The sequence below is a fragment of the Pygocentrus nattereri genome, chromosome 7, assembly GCF_015220715.1.
Source record: "Pygocentrus nattereri isolate fPygNat1 chromosome 7, fPygNat1.pri, whole genome shotgun sequence".
Taxonomy (NCBI): Eukaryota; Metazoa; Chordata; class Actinopteri; order Characiformes; family Serrasalmidae; genus Pygocentrus; species Pygocentrus nattereri.
In genome coordinates this window covers 17,127,441-17,152,500 of record NC_051217.1, presented here as the reverse complement: position 1 = coordinate 17,152,500, position 25,060 = coordinate 17,127,441, and the positions used below count along the sequence as shown (strand labels likewise).

The 25,060-nt window shown below is 40.4% G+C and overlaps 1 protein-coding gene across 2 annotated transcripts in view; it reads right to left on the bottom strand.

Moving 5' to 3' along the window:
• LOC108430275 (ATP-binding cassette sub-family C member 8) overlaps positions 1–25,060 on the bottom strand; it is a 44,763-nt gene that overhangs the window by 856 nt on the left and 18,847 nt on the right. The window contains exons 11-40 of one of the 2 annotated variants that reach the window (XM_017702699.2): positions 24,484–24,646; positions 23,746–23,786; positions 22,778–22,929; positions 22,093–22,201; positions 21,801–21,935; positions 21,622–21,694; positions 20,658–20,763; positions 19,783–19,815; positions 19,645–19,683; positions 19,460–19,558; positions 17,560–17,653; positions 17,400–17,480; positions 15,702–15,839; positions 15,419–15,532; positions 14,690–14,774; positions 14,161–14,190; positions 12,239–12,483; positions 10,576–10,742; positions 10,392–10,461; positions 8,497–8,654; positions 7,657–7,749; positions 7,445–7,547; positions 5,153–5,266; positions 4,889–5,009; positions 3,236–3,366; positions 3,060–3,138; positions 2,861–2,969; positions 2,662–2,765; positions 734–867; positions 554–616 (exon numbers count right to left, since the gene is read on the bottom strand). In XM_017702699.2, the coding sequence (XP_017558188.2) occupies positions 554–616; positions 734–867; positions 2,662–2,765; positions 2,861–2,969; positions 3,060–3,138; positions 3,236–3,366; positions 4,889–5,009; positions 5,153–5,266; positions 7,445–7,547; positions 7,657–7,749; positions 8,497–8,654; positions 10,392–10,461; positions 10,576–10,742; positions 12,239–12,483; positions 14,161–14,190; positions 14,690–14,774; positions 15,419–15,532; positions 15,702–15,839; positions 17,400–17,480; positions 17,560–17,653; positions 19,460–19,558; positions 19,645–19,683; positions 19,783–19,815; positions 20,658–20,763; positions 21,622–21,694; positions 21,801–21,935; positions 22,093–22,201; positions 22,778–22,929; positions 23,746–23,786; positions 24,484–24,646 (3,183 nt within the window). The remainder of the gene's footprint in view (positions 1–553; positions 617–733; positions 868–2,661; positions 2,766–2,860; positions 2,970–3,059; positions 3,139–3,235; positions 3,367–4,888; positions 5,010–5,152; positions 5,267–7,444; positions 7,548–7,656; positions 7,750–8,496; positions 8,655–10,391; positions 10,462–10,575; positions 10,743–12,238; positions 12,484–14,160; positions 14,191–14,689; positions 14,775–15,418; positions 15,533–15,701; positions 15,840–17,399; positions 17,481–17,559; positions 17,654–19,459; positions 19,559–19,644; positions 19,684–19,782; positions 19,816–20,657; positions 20,764–21,621; positions 21,695–21,800; positions 21,936–22,092; positions 22,202–22,777; positions 22,930–23,745; positions 23,787–24,483; positions 24,647–25,060) is intronic. The other variant, XM_017702779.2, reaches the window with a different exon arrangement.

Sequence of the window (25,060 nt, the reverse complement as noted above, 5' to 3'; positions counted from 1 at the left end):
CATATTTCAGTTCTACAGGGCTGGAGTTGACAAAGCCTGGGCATGTCCAGTTAAACTGACCACAATTATCAACTAAATTTGGTTAACTGTTTAGGGGGAAATACCTTCCTCACACAGGGCCAGTAGGTGTTTTTTTTTTTTTTTTTTCCCTTCAATAAATAAAACGATCCTCCAAAAACGACATTGTGTTGACTCAGAAGTCTACTCTTAATCTTAAATTTAGTTTAAAGATATGAAACATACGTGTGACAAAGTATATTCTATTTTTGCATATTTATCACGGCACTGTAGGGCTCTGTGTGTTTGAGAGCAGAGCTTAAGTATTTATGTGTAGCTGTTGTGCACTCAGACAAAACCATTAGAACAGAAATTTTGGGGCTTTTAGGCTCAGAGGAATAAAACGTGATGAGATTCTGACTCAGTAAACACATTAATGCTCTGATCCTCTGACCTCACCGTGATGGTTTACGAGGGCACATGAGGACACAACCGCAATAATGACTTCTCTTGATATTACTATCATATTTAATGCAGGGATTTGCCTGGTACTTACAGCTATGTTTACCACTGTCCGATCCGCGAAAGCAGTCATGACGACTTTCTGTAGAATGCTCTCCTGTTCAGAGGATGAAAGGTGGGCAGATTTAGGACCAGTTCACGCATTTCTCACTTCTCTTTAAATATGCAAATAATACTATAAACTGCCCAGACTGGGACTCATCACTGTTCTCACAGTGGCCATGTCGATAGAGGCAGTGGCTTCGTCCATGATGAGGATGCTGCTCTTCCTCACAAACGCTCGGGCCAAGCAGAACAGCTGCCGTTGCCCCTGGCTGAAGTTTTCTCCTCCCTCTGTCACCATGGCATCTGTGGAATAGAGAGAAGATTTTTATTAAAAGAAAAACTAGGCCAAAGACCTACAGATAAACAGAGCCCTAGCCAGTCTGGATCCAAAGAAATGTTCATTTAGTTGCACCCCTTGACTCAACAGACACATCATGAGAGCCAGTCATGAAGAGGGGTGTCAGAGTTATACCAATACTCTACACCTCTGAACGGTTCATCATTACATATTAGCTACTTTGTTTCCTTAAGTGTGGAAGCCCTGATGAGCGAGAAGGGGTAAAAAGAGAAATGAAGGGGGTTCTTGAATCAAAGTTTCACTCCTGTATGAAAAAAAATTGGCTAACACTTAGCATGTTACACCAGCTTTGGCCAGCAGGCCAGTTATTTTCCCCCTTAATCTTTGTGAACCAGGTGGAAAAAAAGTACATCTTCTAAGCCACTTCTCCTTCTGGGTTGCGGGGGGGTGCTGGAGCCTATCCCAGCGGTCATCAAGCCTGACTGCATGTCTTTGGACTGGGGGAAACCGGTGGAAACGGGGAGAACATGCCCAGAAAGGATCCTGGTCATCCGGCCGGGGAATCGAACCCAGGCCCTACTTGCTGTGAGGTGACAGCGCCTACCCACCGCACTGCCAGAAAAAAGTATGGTGGACCAAATTGGCTTAAAATTAGCATGCCATACCAGCTTTGACCACAAGGGTAATAGCTACCCTAAATTTTAAGAGCTATTATAATCTGCTACACACGAAAAAAATTGGAGCTAACCAAATGAGCTGGAGCAGCACGTAACTATCATACATGATCTCCTATTTTCAGACTTAAAGTCTGAATCAAAACGGACCTTTTTACCTGCTTAGTTCCTGTCGGCTCATTTACGGCATGTTCACGTTAACCCGAGTTAGGTAGTTCTACTATGAGGCAGTATTTGGGTTGTTTTCTAAAGTTTGCTGCTGCACTGAAAGGCTGAGGGAATGCGAGGCTGATCATGGAGTGGCATGCACACATTCGCACACACACACTTGCTCAAACTTGTAACTTGTAATTACACTCGTACACAGATTTACTTAACCTGACCTCTTTTTTCTGAAGTCTTTTTCTCTTCCTATTGCAAAAAGTGTATGAACAGCAAACGAAATGCCGATGCTAACAGGCTAGCCAGCTAACCAGCATTCAGCCTCATCTACATCTCAAAACATCAAAACAAAACAACTCATTAAAATCAAGTCTTCAACAATTAGTGTGTCATGTTCCAGAAACTACAAGAAATACACCTCAAAAATATTGTTGCTCATTTTTTGACAGTTATGTTTGTTTATAATTATTTTCCTTTGGCTTTTATGCAGAACAGATGGATTCCATGCTGTGTTCATTCTGGAATGCCCACTTTTCATGCACCAATCAAAATCTGCAGAATAAAATCATGTCCCATCTACTCTTTCACACTAAGAAAGAAAAACACCTTCTGATTTCTGGTTCACGTTGACTTTAACAAGCTAACAATTTCTTCCAAGCTGTTCTTGTTGACATTTATGAAAAAAAACAAAAGAACCACTGAACAATTGGATTGCCTCTGAATTGGCATTCCATTAAATTAAGTTGCCCCCTTGTGGTTGAAGCTGGCATGGCATGACGATTGTTTGTTTGTTTATTTATTTATTTAACCAGGTTAATGAAGGATCAAAGGCCCTGTTTACACCTTTCAGTAAAACGTGACTCCAGTGTGACCAGACGAGATGTGATTGTACTTTTCCAATTTTCAACTTTCGTAGAAATTACTTTAGAATACTGACACCAATGCTCTTCTTTTTTTTCTTACCAAGTCCCCCAGGTAAGGCTTTGACCACAGGCATCAGCTGAGCAATCTCCAGAGCTTCCCATAGTATTCTGTCTGTGGCCTTTCTCTCTGGATCCAAATTGAAGCTGAAAGGGAATAAAGGAAAAATGCCTTCATTGATGTATCTTTAGACATGTAGAAACACATCTAGGATATGGTCTTCACAAAAAAAAAGGCTTACCGAATGGTTCCGCTGAATAAAAAGGGGTCTTGTGGAATGATGGAAAATCTGGAACGCAGGGTCTGGAGGGGCAGCTTTGCAATATCAATGCCGTCAACAATAATCCGACCTGAGAGGAGAAAACAAAGTGACGCTGAAGCAATAAACTTACAGACTGATCTTGATATATGAGGCTCAGAAGGAAAAAGAACTAATTTACCATCAAATGTATCCACCATTCGGAAGAGGGCCAGGGAGAAGGATGACTTTCCGCTTCCTGTTCTTCCACATATTCCCACCTGCAGAAATATGGCACATTACTGATGATTGTAATGTCTCTCTTTGTGGAGGAAAGCATGGGATGCAGTGAATGAGGGTGTTTAAAGGCTGCTTTGCCTTTTGTCCAGGTTTGATGTGGGCGTTGACGCGCTTTAGAACAGGCTTTAGGCTGCTGTCATAACGCACACTCAGGTTTTCAATCTGGATCTCGCCGTATTTGGGCCATCCTGCTGGAACCTGAGCTGGAGCTATAAAACAGAGCAGCAGAACACGGCAGAGTTGAGAAATGCAGAATGAGTAACCAGCTAATCGGTGTGTATATATTTACTAGTATGTGTGCTTATATTTTTACTAAGCTATATTTACTTTATTACACTGCTTTATTTAACAGGGACGATACTCACTCAGCATCTTTTCTACGGCTAATTTTCATCTGCTGACCCTGGCCAGGTTGGTGGTTTAAAATATTAATATATTCTTAAAATAGTCAAAGCAGCAACAAGTTAGTTTATAAAAAGTTTATGTATTGTTTTAATGTATTATTCCTTTTTTCATATTTAGACATTTTATGAATATGAAATGTTCTATTTATGTATTATTTTAGCATAATTATTCATTTTTTCTGCACTGTTCAATCCATATGGTATGATGAATTATATGAAACAGTACAGTAAGTACACTATGTAGTGTATCTTTTACACAATATACAGTCATGTGAAAATTAGGACACCCCATTAAATAGTCAGCTCTTTATTAAGAAATGTTTATATATCAATGTCCAATATTGTTTTTGTTTCTTTCTTGAAAAGAAATAAAGAAATATTTAATTGCAATTAAACAACAAAAAGTAACATTGTTTTACTCATGAAACAAAAAATATGAATAAAAATATGTTTTATAATGGAGGAAAAAGTTAGGACACCCTTCCCTCTAATAACTAGTGTTTCCCCCTTTGGCTGAAATAACTTCAGTGAAACGCTTCTTATAGCCATCTACCAATCTCTGTCATCGATCTGAAGAAAGTTTGCCCCACTCCTCAACACAGAATTCTTTCAGCTGTGGGTTTTCTTGCATGTACAGCCCGTTTTAAGTCACTCCACAGCATCTCAAAGAAGAAGAAGAAGACTGTGACTTGGCCATTCCAGGCCTCTCCACGTCTTAGTTTTCAGCCAGTCCTTGGTGGATTTAAGTTAAGTGATACTTTTTTAATCCCACAAATGGGGAAATTCCACCTCCACATTTAACCCATCCATGAAGTGAAACACCACATACACACACTAGTGAATATACACACACCTGCTTGGTCGGTGCTGTGCGGTGGCTATCACTGGCTGCCTGTTCAATAATAGAGCCTTTAAAGTGCAACATTTACCACATCTTATTCTTCGCTGACACTACAATATTGCCCCCCCTTTTTATCCCGTTCTTGTGATGTCAGCACTCAGTAGCACTCAAACCTTTCAGGTGTTTGAACCATTTTTGGGCCAAAAGAGTTCCAGTATGAATGACATGAGTTTGGAAAGGAAAACTGTCAAATCCTTATTTGGGCCAAACCTGCTCTCCATGAAGATGAAGCTGACTGCTGAAGATTATAACTTAGAATTTTTATGTTGACTAAACCTTCTTAGATATTTTGTCTTGCTTAGTTGAAAAGTTAAAAAATCTAAAAAATTAGACAATCTGAAAAAAGAATGTTTCTTAAAAAAAAAAAGAAGATTCTTAAGGTGGCAAAATTTTTTGACAGGCAGTTAGGCATCCTTATTGACTCACTCAGTTCTCCATTGTAGCTCTCGGGCTGGGTGTGCAGCAGGCTGCTGATTCTCTTCACGCACCCCAGCTGCACCTCCATATCTGCCAGGTTACGCACCATCCAGTTCAGATAGTTGGACACCTGCACAAACACCAGATGTGGGAGACACTCATCTGTAACCTTTAAATATAGAGGCATTTTATAATCCACAAGAGGAGGTTTGATGCGAATACACTAGAGCAATCAGCGTAATGTGTGTCCATGTGCCCGGCAGGAGGGCTTACCATGAGAGCATATGTGAGGCCCAGGCCCACTAATCCTGCTGAGAGCTCGCTGTACAGAGCGCTGGTAATGGAAGCCACAGCTGCTATCAGCACCACAAAAGCCCCGATATACTCCTGCAGATCCAGCATTTAATCTGTTAATACTGTAGTATCAAACAAACAAAGTGATATTTTTGGTTCTATTAAGGTAAAAATGCTGAATTTTTGATAACCCCATAAAGGTGCACAGGAATCGGGCATTTTCGAGAAAATTTCCCAGTTGGATTTGTTTATAGTGGTGGTGAATGGAACCAGGGGTCATGATGTCTACAATGCAGATTTTATTTTACCACCCAAAGCAATCAGTGAACCTACACCTCTTCATTTTTATTTATTGCTGATATATATATATATATATATATATATATATATATATATATATATATAATTTCCAAAAGTTTTCACTCACCCACCCACCCACCCACCCAAATCATTGGATTCAGGTGTTCCAATCACTTTTATGGCCACAGGTATATAAAACCAAGCACCTAGGCCTGCAGACTGCTTCTACAAACATTTGTGAAAGAATGGGTCACTCTCCAGAGCTAAGTAAATTCCAGCGTGGCCTTCAGATTAGCTCAAGATCAGCACAGAGAGCTTCATGGAATGAGTTTCCATGGCCGAGCAGCTGCATCCATGCCTTAGATCACCAAACGCAATGCAAAGCGTTGGTTGCAGTGGTGTAAAGCACCGCCACTGAACTAGAGCAGTGGAGACGTGTTCTCTGGAGTGATGGTGGTTGCCAGGAGAAACGATACTTGTCTGACTGCATTGTGCCAAGTGTAAAGTTTGGTGGAGGGGGGATTATGGTGTGGGGTTGTTTTTCAGGAGTTGGGCTCGGCCCCTTAGTTCCAGTGAATGGAACTCTTAAGGCTTCAGCACCAAGAGATTTTGGACAATTTCATGCTCCCAACTTTGTGGGAACAGTTTAGGGACGGCCCCTTCCTGTTCCAACATGACTGCCCACCAGTGTGCAAAGCAGGGTCCATAAAGACTTGGATGAGTGAGTTTGGTGTGGAAGAACTTGACTGGCCTGCACAACATCAGTGTCTGACCTCACAAATGCGCTTATGGAGGAATAGTCAAAAGACAGAGAAGCATGATTCGTCACTCCAGAGAACGCGTCTCTGTTGCTCTAGAGTCCAGTTTTTACACCACTTTACACCACTGCATTCGATGCTTTGCATTGTGCTTGGTGATGTCAGGCTTGGATGCAGCTGCTCGGCTTTGGAAACTCATTCCATGAAGCTCTCTATGCTGGTCTTGAGCTAATCTGAAGGCCACATTAAGTTAGAAGGTCTGTAGCAATTGATTCTGCAGAAAGTTGGCGACCTCTGCGCACCATGTGCTTCAGCATCTGCAGACCCCACTCTGTCATTTTACATGGCCGACCACTTCGTGGCTGAGTTGCTGTCGTTCCTAATCACTTCCACTTTGTTATAATACCACTGACAGTTGACTGTGGAATATTTAGTAGTGAGGAAATTTCACGACTGGACTTGTTGCACAGGTGGCATCCTATTATGGTACCACACTGGAATTCACTGAGGTCCTGAGAGCGACCCATTCTTTCACTAATGTATGTAGAAGCAGTCTGCAGGCCTAGGTGCTTGGTTTTATACACCTCAGTTATTTGGATGGGTGAGTGAATACTTCTGGAAGTATAGTGTATATATGTGTCACTGTTGTCAGAACAAAACCTCCTTTCTCCAAAATGGTAACTTTACAGGAGAAGGAAAAAAATCTACTTTACTTTCAATGTAGGTCAATGGAACCAGATGTTTTCATTTTTGGCGGTTTCATTTGGTCCATTCACCATGAAATTTACTTACAATGTGTAAGTCATCAGGCAGATTATTCATAACCATTTCGGTAAATAGCTTTCTCTCAATAGATATTTGAGGCATTATTCTCTCTGGACATGTAGGTCCTATAATCACCACTGTGGAAAATTCTAACTCAGTAAGTTTGTCTAGAACAGGGCTTTTCATCTAAAATCACATTAATATGTCATGGCGTTATTTACATCTTAACAGTTTTGAATTTTGAAATCTTCAAAAATCGGTGGAATTCTCCTATAAAGGCTCACTTAAAAAAGGCTCACTGTAAAAAATATAAAAGTAATACATTTTTGCAACAGTTGTAAAATTGAGTCAAGTAAAGGAAGAACAAACTGTGATACTAAACTACATTCTTGCCCAATTGTCTCTAAAACTGTGGCACTAGACTGTAATAGATTGGTGTGTTTTTTACCATGCGAACTTCGAGCCAGCGATTGGCTGCCGTGAGAAAAAGGGAGGCGATGTTGTTAGCGTCTGTGTACTCCAACAGTTTCTTCTTAAATCTTTGTTCATGCCTGCAACACAAATATGGAACAAGTTACTTTCAACCACGTAAAATTATTGCAGACAGTACACAAAAGTCGTTAGCATTCTTTTCAATCTTTCAGTCTGTCAGCGCTGTACCTGAAGGCTCGGATGGTGGTGAGGCCCTCTATAGTCTGAGAGTAGTGTGACAGGAGGGGGATCTGGGTGCTGTCCTCTAACTGCTGCAGATCCCTACAAACACACATGCACACACAGTGACTATACACTCACTGGCCACTTTATAACACAAATAGCTAATCAGCCAATCACACGGCCACAACTCAATGCATTTAGGCATGTAGAGGTGGTCAAGAAAACTTGCTGAAGTGCAAACCGAGCATCAGAATGGAGAAGAAAGGGGATTTAAGTGGCTTTGAACGTGGCGTGGTTGTTGGTGCCAGACGGGCTGATCTGAGTATTTCAGAAACTGCTGATCTACTGGGATTTTCACACACAACCATCTCTAGGGTTTACAGAGAATGGTCTGAAAAAGAGGAAATATCCAGTGAGCGGCAGTTGTGTGGACGAAAATGCCTTGTTGATGTGAGAGGTCAGAGGAAAATGGGCAGACTGGTTATCGAGATGATATCGAGATGATAGAAAGGCAACAGTAACTCAAATAACCAACCAAAATCTCTGAGGAATGTTTCCAACACCTTGTTGAAAGTATGCCATGAAGAATTAAGGCAGTTCTGAAGGCAAAAGGGGGTCCAACCTTTTACTATCAAGTGGTGTACCTCATAAAGTGGCTGGTGAGTGTATATTATGTATTGAATACGAATATATGTAACTATTCTAACATGACATTAATGATATCAATCATTAAAATCATTGAAAATAGGAGGGGATGGGGTTTGGCATGCAGAGAAAACAATGTTAATATGTCATACATTTATTACTGGCATCTTAAATTGTTGATTTTGCTGGCAGAGGACCCACCTGGATGCCACGCGAAAGTATTTTTGAATGAAGTAGTAGGCGATGGCCAAAGGGAGCAGAGCGATGAGGAAGACTGGTGTGACGAAGGAAATGACCCCCACCGCAGACACACATAGCAGAGTGGAGCGGCTCAAACACTCCATTGTGACTGGGATGTGCTAAAATTAGAATTAAAAATAATTTAGTCCAAGCCAAGACCTCCATTTACCAAGCCTAAGACAATGACTGCAATATGTATCTTTGCTAGGTGCTTCAGATTGTTAGTCTTGTGCAACTTCACAGGTTTCAAATAATGAGTGGGACTGTATAACATCAATAGGGTAGGTTTAAACTAGAAGGGGAAGTTGCCTTAACAAAGACGTTGCCATGAAATCTCTGGTAATTGCTAAGATGTTGCCAGCCCTTTGCTATGGTGTTGTTAGGCCTTTTACTGTGTAATCTCAGGTGGCAATTAAGCTGTTGCTGGGCCATTGCTGTGGTATCAGGTGGCTGCTAAGGTGTTGCTGGGCCATTGTTATGGTATCCCAGGTGGTTGCTTAGATATTCTAAGCTGTAACTATGGTATCTAGAGTGTTGTTAAGATGTTGCCAGCCCTTTGCTATGGTCTCCCAGTGTTGTTAGGCCTTTTACTGTGTAATCTCAGGTGGCAATTAAGCTGTTGCTGGGCCATTGCTGTGGTATCAGGTGGCTGCTAAGGTGTTGCTGGGCCATTGTTATGGTATCCCAGGTGGTTGCTTAGATATTCTAAGCTGTAACTATGGTATCTAGAGTGTTGTTAAGATGTTGCCAGCCCTTTGCTATGGTCTCCCAGTGTTGTTAGGCCTTTTACTGTGTAATCTCAGGTGGCAATTAAGCTGTTGCTGGGCCATTGCTGTGGTATCAGTTGGCTGCTAAGGTGTTGCTGGGCCATTGTTATGGTATCCCAGGTGGTTGCTTATTCTAAGCTGTAACTATGGTATCCAGAGTGTTGTTAAGATGTTGCCAGCCCTTTGCTATGGTCTCCCAGTGTTGTTAGGCCTTTTACTGTGGAATCTCAGGTGGCTTGTAAGGTGCTGCTAGGCCATTTTTATGGTATGAGGTGGCTGCTAAGGTGTTGCTGGGCCATTGCTATGGTATCCCAGGTGGTTGCTTATTCTAAGATGTAACTATGGTATCCAGAGTGTTGTTAAGATGTTGCTAGGCCATTGCGATGCACATCTATATAGTCTCTGGCTCTATGGTCCTGCAAAGTTTCATGGTTCTAGTTCAAAAACTGCGACCTGCAAAAAACAGCCAACTTAATAAAACTAACATTCACAAATCAATATATTTCAGAAGTGGAGGTCCAATCTCAAGGCAGATAAGTAATGTACATTAAAATGTAATGTAAAAACTAAAAAATCATAAATAACTAAAAAAGTAAATAAAAAAATTAAAATACAGCGTCAATCAATAATTACAGTATATATCATTTGATAACATCTTGTTCACCAAACACTTGAAATATCATATAACCGCTAAAATGACCTATTACTACATAGTCTATAATATTTAAATCCATACTGTTACACAAAATTGTTAACATGCTAATTGATTCCAAACTTTTAATGCTAATGTAAACACTACACACAGTGCTGCACAGGGTACGGTTGGTCTAAGTAAAAACAGAGAAAAACAGTCCAAACAAGTTGTGTCAGATCTTTAGGAAATTTAATATCAATTATATTTACCATTTAATATCCATTTTTAATATCCAGTAGCAGCACTGAGGAATCATGGGTTCATTAACCTTATCAATGCAAACTTAAATATCATCACAACTCAACAACAGCTGCATGAAAGGTTTCAGCAGTGCCCTTTATTCAAGTGTTTAGATCACAAAAGACAACTTTTTAATCAGTCTTCATCTTTATCACCTGATCGATGGTATTGATGTCACCAGAGAATCGGTTGAGAATGTTTCCAAGAGGAGTTATTTCAAAGAGCCTGTAAAATGACACACGTCTTATCATTATGTATTTCATATCTAAGCCATTATGTGCAGTGAATGTTCTGTGGTCATAATGCTGTTGTATGTTTTAGTCATTTCCCAACACAAACCTCATAGGTGCGAGGACGATGGTACGGAGGAGACTGCAGTGAAGCTCCCTGGCCACTCGCAAACCGGTCCATTCTACTGCCAGAGAGGTGACCAGACACAACACTATACCCAAACAACACAGCATGCAGAACACCTGCAGGTACGGAGAGTGACTGAACACACAGTCCTGGCAAAAAAAAAAAAGAGAGAGAGAGAGAGAGAGAGAGAGAGAGAGAGAGAGAGAGAGAGAGAGAGAGAGAGAGAGAGAGAGAGAGAGAGAGAGAGAGAGAGAGAGAAAGCGAGACAGACAGAGAGAAAGAGAAAGCGAGACAGAGAGAGAGAGAGAGAGAGAGAGAAAGAGAAAGCGAGACAGAGAGAGAGAGAGAGAGAGAGAAAGCGAGACAGAGAGAGAGAGAGAGAAAGTGAGACAGACAGAGAGAGAGAGAGAGAGATTAAAATACCAGCTAAATACATATTAACATGAAAATTTAATGATTGCCAAGTTTTTTTGTTTTTTTGTCCAATAATTTACACAATTTTCCTCTTTTACCCAAAATGGTGTTGATCAACCAAGATATATTTTTGTTTCTCAACTTTACTTCTTTAGTTCTGCATTGAAGCTACAAAGTAAATGTAGCTAACCAAAACTGGAAGTTTGTACCCCACCGATTAGCCCTGGAAGCTTGTATTGCACCTATCAGCACTGGAAGTTTGTACCCCACCAATTAGCCCTGGAAGCTTGTACCCCACCAATTAGCACTGGAAGCTTGTACCCCACCAATTAGCACTGGAAGCTTGTACCCCACCAATTAGCACTGGAAGCTTGTACCCCACCAATTAGCACTGGAAGCTTGTACCCCACCAATTAGCTCTGGAAGCTTGTACTCCACCAATTAGCACTGGAAGCTTGTACTCCACCAATTAGCACTGGAAGCTTGTACTCCACCAATTGGCTCTGGAAGCTTGTACTCCACCAATTAGCTCTGGAAGCTTGTACTCCACCAATTAGTACTGGAAGCTTGTACTCCACCAATTAGTACTGGAAGCTTGTACTCCACCAATTAGCACTGGAAGCTTGTACCGCAGCAATTAGCACTGGAAGCTTGTACCGCAGCAATTAGCACTGGAAGCTTGTACCGCAGCAATTAGCACTATGTAAACTTCATGACTACATCATCTTACATTTGCCTTAAACCATGTCAAATTGTTAAGTATACAAACCTGCGGCTGAAATAAAGTTGCTTATTGGGTTTCAGACCCAATGCCGTTATCAATAACGCTTGAGTGTTGTGGCCAAACTCTTCACAACATCTTACAACTTTTCCATTTTCCAACTTTGATGTCAAATTGACATAATATCAATGTCAGGCGACACCGCTATTTAGACATTCTGTTATGTTAAGCTTTGCGAGGTGAAAAGACTTGTGGAGACATAACACTGATAATATGGCATAAAATGACACAGCTTCCCAAGTCAGGCCAGTTGAACAAAAGTGAGTGTTTTCTGAGACTCATAAGTAAAGTAAGTTTCATTTATAATGAATGTATAATGTATGAATATAGTTCTATATTTGGGATTATATACCATGTATAAATATATTGTTATATTACTATATTTTAAATATAATACTATATTTGGGATTAACTGGGTATGCTTAATAATTTAATTGTGCTTTCTTCCACCTGTGTAACGGTGCAGTTGTTATCAAAGCTGTCTATTCGAGCAGCGATGGCCTGAGAGGTCCAGTGAGCGAGCCAGTAGTCTATAGCCAGCATGAGCGAGTGTTTGGTGAGCTGAGAGAGGATGAGCAGGGGAAGCAGAAGGAGGCCGGCCTCCCGCAGGTACATCCCAAATGAGCTCCATGGGATAGTGGCCCTCTGGTTCAGCTCCACTGTCAGGCTGTCCTCATCTGTGGTCATGGAGCCATCTGTTGGTCACATGGTGGAAAGCAAAGCTTTATTCCATGTGAAGTGCAGTTTGGTGTAGTTCTAGAACAAGTGACAGAGTCTGAAAAAGGCTGAAAAGAACCTCAAAGGCTTTATTTGTTGATAAATCATGATTGTCCCACTAATGGCCATATTAACCGACTGAAAAACAGCCTTTACTGACAGAGCAATGGAGCATTCCTGTTCACTGTGGATTATTGGCCATGCAGCTGGGTTAGAGAGGAAAGGTGCACTGTCTAGAAAGAAGCTCGATGATCCAGTTTACAGCATGCTAGGTGAGAACGTTAATCTCATGAAGAAAAATAGAATTTGCCCCATTCAACATATTTTTCAATTCTTGGGTGATTTGTTTTCAAGGTGTTAAGTTTTTCAAGGCATCTACAGTAAATTATATGACCTGTATTATGTGGCAGTTGTTTTAAAGGGTACATGTCATGGAAAACTAATTTGTCTTTGCTTTATTGCAATAAAATAGTGTGTGAACAGTAATAGTGTCTGATAGAAATAGTGTCTGATTGTCTGTACAGTCGATATAAGGAAATAAGGCTGCAAAAGCAGCCCTTTTTTAAAATCACTTCGTTTGTGATGTCATGAAAAACTTTACGTTTTACACGTGCCCACCTGTTCAGCCTACAGCACTTTCGCTCCACCCAGTGACACTGAAGTGTTTCAGGCTGGACTGCTTCTACATTTTACATGCTTTGTATTATGCATTACACACCAACCGGCCACTACATCAAACACCCCACCTTGTTTCTACACTCAATGTCCATTTTATCAGGTCCACTGTAGTCCATCTGTTTCTCTGCATACTTTATTATCCCCCTTTCAAGCTGTTTTTAAATGGTCAGGACCCTCAGAGAACACCACAGAGCAGATATTATTTGGATAGTTGATCAGTCTCAGCACTGCAGTGATACTGATGTGGTGGCGGTGTGTTAGTGTGTGTTGTGCTGGTCTGATTGGATCAGACACAGCAGTGCTGCTGGAGTTCATTAAATACCACCCAAATAGTACCTGCTATGTGAGGGTCCATGGGGGTCCTGACCAATGAAGAACAGGGTAAAAGGGGGATCTAAAAAAGTATGCAGAGCGACAGATGGACTACAGTCTGTAATTGTAGAACTACAAAGTGCACCTATATAGTAAGTGGAGCTGATAAAATGGACAATGAGCGTAGAAACAAGGAATTGCACTGAATGAAGTGGCTGGTCAGTGCATCATCATTAAAGGCAAAGTAACAAAAGCAGCCTGGTTAAAGAAAGGCTGGAGAATGGCCCAACTACAAAGGTGTAATTGTTGTGTGTTTATTGGTAAATACAAGCACACAAACAGGTGGCAATGACCAGAAAAAATGCAGGATGTGGGATTTAAGGATTCAGAGCATTACCATGAAATTCATCACAGAGATAAATGTTTCGGATTAGTTATTGTTTAAAAATAAACTTGTTTCACATGCATTATAACACATCACATAAGCCATGTGGTAGGTAAGCACAGAGTGCAGAGTCCCAAAACAGATTCAGTGGCCGTCATCAGGGTCATGTAAGAACCTGAACTGAGAAAAGTGACGTTTTTCAGAATGTTTAATATCCCCAGGCTGTGTGGCCTTCATTCTGTTAGAGAAGATAGAGGAAAGCATGCTATTCAATCCAGACCTTTAGCCTGCCTGACAGTAACGTGAGAGGCTGGTCATATCCCACAAGTCCACACAGGGGAAGCCAACATAGATGAAGAAAACAACAAACAGATAGAGAGCACAATGCAGCTGTGAGGACATACACGTGTCAAAAGTGATGCAGCAGCACAGAGAGTAACTAACTTCCTTTATTCACCCATTGCCTGATGTCAGAGTCGCATCAGGTAATGGGTCATTAGTCACACTTCTCACTTGTGAGCTTTATCGTGGCACCATTTTACAAAAAGACTATCCTAATAAATGTTTTATAATTAGTTTAATGATTATTATTTCTTTCATAAGGACTTTACAATCATCAATAAGCAGTTATAACACACACATATGCCTGCCTGTTATATCTGATCAATATGAATAGGGTGCAAATTTGGTGTAATGGGGGGCGGTTGCACATTTTCAACATCAATGCATCATTTTTTCAGTGTAGAAATGAAGTAGAGACAGAAATGTGCGTGAGTCTTCAGTGAGTTGCTGAGTGGCTGAAAGTTTACCTTCATCCTCGTCCTCTGTGGCGAGGGTGTCTGTGGAGTACATGGGTTTCCTGAAACTCTTCCTCTTCAGCTCTACATTGTTCTCCTGAGGGAAGGTTAAAATAAACAGCCTACAGTAAACCTTCTTCGGTAAACCAGACTACATGTTTACTAGGAGAGGAGACATAAACAGACTCCAGAGTGGTCAGAAATGTTCACAGTAGTGGTGATTAGATGGATGGATGGATGGATGGATGGATGGATGGATGGATGGATGGATGGATGGATAGATAGATAGTCCACAAATGTTTTCTTTACCATTATTTTACGTCTAAATGCCTGAACTGTAGAGAACATTTTGAAAAATTGGTGGAACTCAAAATCCTTGCTAAACTAATTAAACAGAAGATGTCATTGCATCATTAGGACTCTCATGGCTATGTACAATTAGACAAATCATAGTCCACTGCAGAGGCCTGTGGCAATCAACAAGTTAATACATATGGACTTTCATTATGACTGACTTGTTCACTGGTTTTGTAATTTGTAATTTTATATGAATTATTCTTCATAGCTCATTGATACAAATCAGTACATTCTGTTAAAAGTTTGCATTCTGAACTTTCAGTCCATAACACATTGGTTTAGCTTATTCAGACATTAAGAAATAGGGTAGGGTGTGTTTCTTTGGATTAGGACATCTTGTCCAGTGTTTTAAATCAACAGCTTGGTGTGTCTGTGCCTCTCAACCTTGTTTTGTCTGTTCATCAGGGTCCTCCAGTGTTCATACAGCTCAGGCTCAGCGCACTGAATATCCTTTAAGGTCCCTTGAGTCTGGACTGTCCCGTCCTTCATGGCTATGATCTGAAGGATTAAAAATAGAACATTTAAGTACTGTAGGCTACTGTACTGTAATGTCATGTCATGCCATTTTACATCACGCAAAAGCTGTATGTTCTGTAATTTTATGCTCTGCTTCACTGTTCTTGGGTTCTGGTGCTGGTTGACATGCGAAGAGGAGTTTGGATCTCACCCAGTCTGCATGTGGTAAATACTGCAGTCTGTGGGTCACCAGCACCACTGTCCTCCTCTCTTGTCTGAGCAGCTTCAGAATGCCCTCTTGCATCAGGTGGTCACTCAGGTGGATGTCGAGGGCTGAGAACGGGTCATCCTGAGAAAAGTGATGGAGACATCTGTTACTACATGTCAGTCCTGCTAAACTTTATTGTTTAAATGTTTAATGTTTATTTACGTGGTTATATCCTTTGAATCCACTCGCAATGCTGTCAGTTCATTTGTTTTGATTTGAACAGAACCTGATCTAACAAAGCTAAAGAATAAATAATGTGAGTAACCAAACAAAAGCACAGGAATATACTTTTTCATATACTATTTCAGTGGCTGTTATTATTACTCTGACAATAAGCACTTTGAATTTTGTTCGGAATATATGTGCATGGCTGCAGACAGGAAAGCCCACATCGAGTTCCAATTATTACTGTTCAGTGAATTCTTTATAAGCCGTAACGGGACTGTTATATAGAGTCATATGCAAAAGTTGGTCAAATTACATGCTTTCTTGATTTTTTAAGTATAAATTAGCTAACACATAAACAGAGAGCATGCTCCTGCACATTCTAATGCACAGTAACTGTTTATTTGCTGAATTTAACATACTGGACAATCTAAAATATAAAGCCTGTACAAAAGTAATGGTGCATTTTACATTTTGTTTTATTTTTATTTTTTTTTCAATATGTTAAACTAAGCAAATAAACAGAAATTGTGCATTAAAGTGTCATATTGAAGTGTGTTCTCTGCAAAGGATGTGCTATTTTTACTTGGAAAACCATGCCAATTGCCATGGGGTATTGACAATTTTGCATATGATTGTAACTATATATGTACACTACAGTGCAAAGATCAGTCCATTTTTCATATTTATAGGTTCTAAATAGCCAGTATGCACCTTATTTCAGAAAATGCAGAAAACATATTTAACAGAAAAAGTTCAGTCTGTTGTTTCTGAAGTTGGTTGTTTTTCTGCTTCTCACGATTCAAATAATCATAATTACAAATTTAGGCCCATCGGTTTATCGGACATCTCAATTTCTGTTCTAGTGCAAATTTTCTTTCTCGGCAGCTTCACATCCTTTCAGACCCACAGCCTCTGCTGTCATCTCACAGTGGAAGGATGAAGTGAAACACCTGCAGATTTGAAGCAAGAGTGGAGCTTGATTATCTATCCATGATGAAAGGTTTAAGTGCTGATTATCTGACAGTGATAGTTTTGGTGTCTGCCAGGTCTTGCACAGTTGTTAGAAGTTCTCTGTATCCTGTAATCATTTTTTGAGCTCGAGTTTTGGAAATGGCTTTTTTTTTTGCTTATTTTACTTTGACTTTCCCTTTCTTATGCTAATAAATAAATAACTGGAAATCTGAATGGAACTAAATGAATTTATTGCAATCTCTGACTTTTGCACAGTGTGGCATGAGAGTGAGGAACTGAAATGTGAGCCCCAGCACAGGCTTTTGTAGTTAAGGGTTAATGCAATAACTCAAACTGACCAAACAGATTTCGATGGACCTTAGAGGCCTTCTATACTGGACAAAAAACTGTAAGTCAGAACACTGGCCAAGCAACCTGCCAGCACGCTGCACACAGCTCTGTAAGTGTAGCCTGAGGAGCAGCATGTGATGCTAAAAGGCACTGGTCTTCTGCTGGACTTACCAGGAACACTACACTGGTTTCCTGATAAAGTGCCCTGGCGACACTGATGCGCTGCCGCTGACCTCCGGACAGAATGATTCCCTGTTAGAAAGAGACAGAAGAGTGAGTATATACACACAAAGAAATGCACACACTCAGGTCTTATTGAGCTTGTATAAACCTGGTCTACCCTCTCTCCAACCACAGTCTGATCTCCTTGAGGAAGGGTGTCAATGTCAGGCTGCAGCTGGCAGGCTTCAATCACTTCCTTATACCTGAAAATAACCACAGTAGATGAAAAGCACATCGTTATTCATCATGTAAAATCATTCTTCTACTTTTTACATGTATACACCAAGCAGCCACTTCATTAAGTATACCTCCTTGTTTTTAAATACCACACTGACACCACTGGACTGAGAATGCTCCACCAACCAAAACTATCCAGCTGCCCATGTGAACAGTGTCTTGCGACCATTGATGAAGGACAAGAGGATGACTAACACAAACTGTGCCTCAACAGATGAGCTACTGTCTCTTAATTTGCATCTACAGGGTAGACCAACAAGGTAGGAGTGTCTAATAGAGTGGACAGTGGGTGGACATAGTGTTTAAAAGCTCAAGCAGCACTGCTGTGTCTGATTCACTTGTAAAGGAAACAAAACACACTAACAAACAACAACCACAAGGGTGTCACTACAGTGCTGAGAATGATCCACCACCCAAACAGTACCTGCTCTGTGGTTCTGACAATTGAAGAAGAGGGTAAAAGGGGGCTAACAAATTATACTGAGAAGCAGATGGACTGCAGCATGTAATTGTAGAACTACAGTGAGACTGGAGTATGTTGTGTGTGTGTGTATTATATATATATATATATATATATATAGACAAGCGAAAAAAGAACACTGCCACTGGACTCTGGAGCAGTTGACACGTATTCTGTGAGTGGTGAATCATGCTTTTCTGTCTGGCAGTCTGATGGACAACTCTAGGTTTGGTAAATGCCAGGAGAACGTTATCTGCCTAACTGAACTGTGTCAACTGTAAAGTTTGGTGGAGGAGGGATAATGCTACGGGATTGTTTTTCAGGGATTGGCCTAGGCCACTTAGTTCCAGTGAAGGGAAATCTTAATGCTTCAGCATACCAAGACATGGCTGGGTGATTCTGGTGTGTAAGAACTTGACTGGCCTGCATATAGTCCTGACCTCAACCCCAGTGAACATCTTTGGGATGACCTAAAACAGAGATTGCAAGCCAGACCCTCTCGTAACAAATCTATCCTGAAAGAGCACTCACTCACACTACGTGATTTGAAGTTGTTAGCTGTGTTGTGAGCTTTTTGATGCTCATCTTAAATGCTTAAATTTAAAATACCTCATATAGCTTAATAGATGTTAAAGAAAAAGTACTGAAATTAGTATCAGATAATACGCTTCGTTTCAATATTGTTATCAGGAAAGAAGTGATATGATTCCATTAAAATCAGTTAAATGTACCATCTACAGTTAGCATTTCCACTTCTCCAAAGACGTCGAAGGCTTCTCTTTCTTTTTATTTGAGCCATCAAATAATAGCAGCTCATGAAACCGACGTGGCTCGCCAGTAGCAAAATTCCTGAGTCTCAGTTGCCTTCTGATTGTGGAGATTTCACTGGGCATGTAGGTCCCTTAATGAGGAAATCTCATGGACTTTCGTGAGACCATGTATGAAAAACAGAGTGTGTCCTACCCAGCTGTCATTACATAACAATTCTGAGACTTCATGCAGTGCACCCGCTCTAATCTTTTTCCTCACAGCTTCACCAAAACATGCATTAAAAAGGGACAGGGGATCTTTTTTTTTTTCATTTTCCAGGAAGCGGTTTGTTAGGTAGATAAAGACGATTCAATTTGGCCTCGGGGTGGAGATTAAAACAAGCAGGATGAGTTATTGTGTTTGTGCAGAGTGGTGTGATTTCTCCGCTGAAACACAGTGTGCCTTTCAACAGCGCTGGCTTTTCACATGACTAACCAGCATGAGAAGAAAAACGTAAAGAACAGCTGTTTACTGTACTATCTGAAGCTGTACCAGGCCGTACCTTTTTTCGTTGGGGGCCATGTCGAACAGGATGTTCTCCTCAAGAGTGGCATTGAGGAGCCAAGGCCTCTGAGACGCATAAGCCACTGGATATCTTTTGCTGCAAATCAGAGTCATGATATCCCTCCATAACACTGTTTAGTCACATTGAAATAGAATGAATAATTTACAAAGTGCTTTACTTACTCAGGTGATTTTGCCCCTGCAACATGATTAACAAACACACTAGGGAGAGAAAATAAATAAATAAATAAATAAACAAACCCTTTGACATACTTTTCAATACTAATTTAATGCAAAAGCAACCTAAAATGTGAATTTTACCTTTCATTTCCCTCCTCGTCCTGATCTGGTAATCTGTGAGGTAAATGTATATAGTATATACACTCAGTGTCCATTTATACTCAGGTCAGCACAAGAGCAATTCAGTAAAATGATATCCGTCCCTCCGAAAGGAAATTCTGAGGTCTATCTGAAGATATATACCTGTACGGTTGCAGACTGTCATGCACAATTTATCAGCCTCCCTCCTGATTCATCATTGGTTAGTTTCTGACCTCAGGACCGCTGATGCATTATTTGGGTGGTGGACTATTCTTAACACAGCAGTGACACTGACATAGTACAGCACGACCAAGGTCCTTCCAAAAATATCCACCCAAGAGTGGCTCTGTGGTCAACTGACCATTGATGAAGAGCTAGAGGATGGCTAACACAGGCTGTGCATTAACCACTTTGCCCAGGCTTTCACTCACTAAACGTTATTCAGAACTACAGAGACTTCAGTGCAAACTGGCTGAGCTGTTCTTTGGCCATATAGGGTTAAAAGATGGGCTACAGCCTGTAACTGCAAGTTGATTAGGGGTTTCTAATAAAGTTTGATTACACTTTATTCAGGCTCTGCTATGTAACATTGGCATAACCATGCCATTAACATGTCATGGTAGATGTTATGTTGTCATGAGTCATCTTGACAGATTTGTGTCATGTTATTGATGCCAGTAACATTGATGACATAAGACAGTAATGACATAATGTGATCTGTTATGACGTCAAACATTATGACATCTATCATGGCAGCTAACGGTAATGGTAATGTGACAAGTGTTGCCTTAAGTGAACAGTACAAAGTTAAAAACTCAATAATGAAAGTAAGAATCAAATTGATAAGCAAGACACTGTTTTGGCGGATCTGTTACCTGTTCCATGTGACACTTCCTGAGATTTTTTGCATTTCTCCCAGAGCTGCCAGCAACAGAGAAGACTTGCCACATCCAACCTGACCCACAATCATTGTCAACTGACCTGAAACACACATGCACACCATAGTAAGAAATCATTAAGAAAATATCAGCATGGTAGGTACTATCGCTGCCCTGACTGCGGACTGGGGTTCGATTCCCTCCCCGGGTAAGCACATCATGGCATTCGAATTAGAGCTGTTAGGCTAGACTCGTTAAGGCTAAAGCATATTGGATGTGACGTGTCAAATTGCAGATTGCATAGAGATCAAGAGATCACACAGAATGTATTGTAGTGATAAGCACATTATTATTTATTATCAGCTAACCAACTCTTTACAAGTCACCGTTTTCCAGCTAAAAGGTACAAGGTGGAAAAAAAGGCTAGCAAAGTTTGCTGGTTTGTGTTTTTATTTTCCTTTTTTAAGTGCAATCTTTATGTCCCTGACCATGGATTTCTGTTGGTTGTAATCTACATTTCATTTAATATCATAATAAGAAAATAATGAGTGCTGCTCTGTGGCACTTGGAGAAGCTGAACAATGCTAAGATTTACTGTGTGCCAATGCTCAATGTTAGTGATAGTTGAACAATGCCGAACGTGTCTGTGTGTCAATGCTGAATTTTAGCAGTGGTGTGCCTTCATTACAAACAACGGTTTTAAAATTGTGGACATTGCGCAGCATCTTTGGTACGCTGGCCTTAAAATTGCATTGCCTACCTATCATGAGTAAATTATAAGCTGCTCTGGGTAACAGCAAAATATGAGAATGTAAATGACCTATCCATGAAAAAAGAAATCACACATGATACAACAATGGACGTTTCTTCAAGGTTGTCCAATTTAGCAAAAGTGGCTATATAATAATAAGCATTTGAGGCTGGAGAAATGGTTGGTATGTCAAGAGAAATAATAACTTACCAAAAGGAACTTTAATGTCAATGTTGGTCAAAGTGGGGCATCCTGGAGTCCAGGTGAAATAGCCATTTACGATCTATAAGCATGATAAACGTATTGTACTTGAATATTGATTTGTTAGCAGTGACAATGAGACAGCAGCACTTCAATCTGACCTTCTCCCACACCTCCCAATCTCTTACCTTGATGCAGATATTCTCATCTTTGGCAGCAAAAGCGCTCAGTTCTTGGTCTTGCTGAGGTAAGTTGCTGTTCTCATCCTGCTTAGCTTTGTTCTTACGGTTGACCAGCTTTGAGGCCTGGAGCTGCAGCATGTACTGGGAAAGGACAGGTAGTCCTCTTAGTCCTAATCTTAAAACTAATACTCCAAACAGGCTCAGCAGTTGTGTACATATATCTCAACACACACATAGTAAAACCGCCTCTTTTGAACAAATGGCAAGAAATTTGAAGATGATTATTATCGGTACTTACAACTGACTTGATTTGGCTCTGGTCACTTGTATTAGTTGGGGGAGGTGTTTTGGGTTCTTGACCAAGTTCTATCTCACCACTGGCAAGGAATTCGCTCAGTTTTTGCACACTGGGATGGGCAGAGAAAAAGATAAACAATGCAAATGCTTCACCACCTTTGGTGCTTTAGCACTGCTCTGCAATGTGCAGGTTAAAATAAATGTATGCAAGTCGACACTGTGTGGCATGTGCATGATGCTAATTGGTGTCTATAAGCTCCCATTGCTTGTTAGCTACACTAGCCTCTTGGCTCCAGTGCAAAACTAAGGAAGCAAGCAAACATGTCTGAGCCGATCGTGTGTATCTGCAGAAAACTGTGTTTGCTTTCTGAAATGTATTTATTTTTGCCATAATATTGCTTTTATGTCCACTTTATATTAAAGCATGAATAATCAGGGCTCAGTGAAACAAGCTCAAGACTGCCCCTGGATTAGATCTGTGTTTACTATCAGATAGCATGACAAACATATATACTGCATGCTATAGATAGTACACTGTCGTTTCTAAAGCTTCTATTATTACAGTACTAAAAAACAAATGCCCCCGGCAGTGATTTCTAATTGGATGATTTCTGGCTTTAATACAGAGCTGTTACATAACTGCACAATAGCCATTGGAACTTGAGTGTCCAGAGACTGTCAGTCACCTTACAAGAGCCTTAACCGTTGAGTGCAGGACGCTGGAAAGCAGGAAGAGGGGTGTGACCAAGATGTGGAAGAGTGAAAGAGAGGCGAAGGCCACAGCGGGAGACAGGTCAGTGTCGGCTGAGCTGTGCACGTGTACATGCACCACAAATGTCTGCACAGCAAAATGAAAATGGGATTCATTTATATCTTGTAAAGCCCCATTGGAGCTTTATAAGTTTTACATGGGAAGGTCATACAATTGAAGTAATTCCCAAATTTGTGATTGTAATCCAGTATGAATCTGCGAGAGGTTGGTGCAGGCCCTGTTCACGCTTAGTATTAGCATCTGTCTAAAGTGATGTAATCATAAGTAGATAGCTAGACTTATACTCATTTATAGTTGACATTTCCATGAGTCTTGCATAGGTGTCCAGTCATCATTTGTGGTTGGATATCATGACTGGAGTGTTTTTTGTCTGATGGAAATGTGCTGTGAGTCCTTGTTTGCTTAAATGTACAGGCTGAATAGGAGATGAAGAAATAAGCTATACAGCTGCTTTCGTCGCTGCTGCAATGACACAGTTATTCACATTACGTGTCATGTGATCATATGTGTCCCTGACCGCCTCCAAGTGTGGTTTGTCTGTCCACTCAGGATTCGATCACCCAGGAATATATTAATGCCAAGTGTAAACACGGCCTCAGTAATACTAATCCTGTACCAATTCATCTCATGATAATGGCATAACAAAATCTGCTCATATGCACGACAGCACAATATGTTGTTATTGTTATTGAGTGTAAACATCCAGGCTATGACTTTTCAATCTGGGCTGTCTATATTATCTATAACTGGTCAGAAATACGTTGCATTTCTATCGCTGTGGTAAAGCATGAAGGTTAAAGACAACAGTAGATAATTCAGATAGTAACAAATACAGTATGGGGTGGTAAAGGAATAAAGTTTGAAAAAGAGCAATGCACTTACAGTGAGAACTGCTGCAATTGGAATGGCTGCATTCATGAAAACTGAAAGGGGGAAAAGGCACATTTAATTATTAACCACTTAAGTACTAAGAGTCACATATTAAGATTAGTATCTATTTAATTTGATTAAATTTAGTGTTCAAGTGGTTAACCCCTAAGCAGCAGGCTTATTATTCAGTTATTATACTTTAGACATATACTTTAGAGTTCTGTAGTTATAAGACTTAAGTGTGGGATTTAAGTTTAGTCCCACATACAGGCCTTAAAAGTTTAGATGACACTTCATTTTGAGTGGTCCTATTTAGATGAAACAAGCACTCAACAGACTCTCAGTAACATGTCAAAAAAATATGAGGGTTAAGATTAGGTTAAGGTTAGGATTAGGGCCAGGGTTAGGGTTAGGTTCTGGCTAAGGTTAGGTTTTGTGTAATGGAAGTAACATATTAACAACACATCTGCTTAACATAAGTAATGTATCAACAGAACATCTACAAGATCTTTACTCCAGTGTATTCAACTACTTCACTACTGCTACTTCACTATGTTGTTGATGTGTTACTGATACTCGGTTAAGAGTTTATTAATCATCTACAAAGAACCACTCCAAATAAAGCATTGCCAAAGTTTAATAGGTTAAAAAAAGATATGTATTTATATGAAATACAATAACTCAGACTTCAAAGACTTCTGACTGGAAATATGAATGCATGTATGCCAAGCGTGCAGGTGGAATCCTCACTGGACAGAGATGTGTATAGAGCGAAGGCTCTGAGGCTGGTCAGCTCTTTCTGCCGCGTCTCTTCAACGCTGGACCTGAAGATGTGCTCCCAGGCATATAGCTTCAGCAGCTTAATGCCCCTCAGCAATTCATTAGTCTTCTTCAGTCTCTCACTAGAGTACTCCTGCAAGACACACAAACACACACTCGCTTTCAGACAATTAATTGAGTTATGAAGTCTGTGAGAAGCAGAAAATGTGACCAACGACTAAGACTGAACTTTGGAGGTGTGGATAAATATTCCTGCAGATTCCATTGAAAAAAAAATTAATTGAAAGTCTCCGGCAAAGAACGGCAGCTGTAATAAAGTCAAAGGATGGAGACACTGACACACTGAGTACTGCAGAGGCTGCCACTTGCTTGAGTTCACAGAAGGAGCTCTAGAGGAATGATATGCAGAGCTGTGCTGTGCACATCAACCACTAGAGGGACATTAAATGTTTTCTTGTTGTTAATGTTGTAGTCTGTTAGTTAAAGGTATGTGTTATTGGTGTTATTCTGTGTCAGGGAATTAAGGTGAGTTAAGTGTGAGGACTAG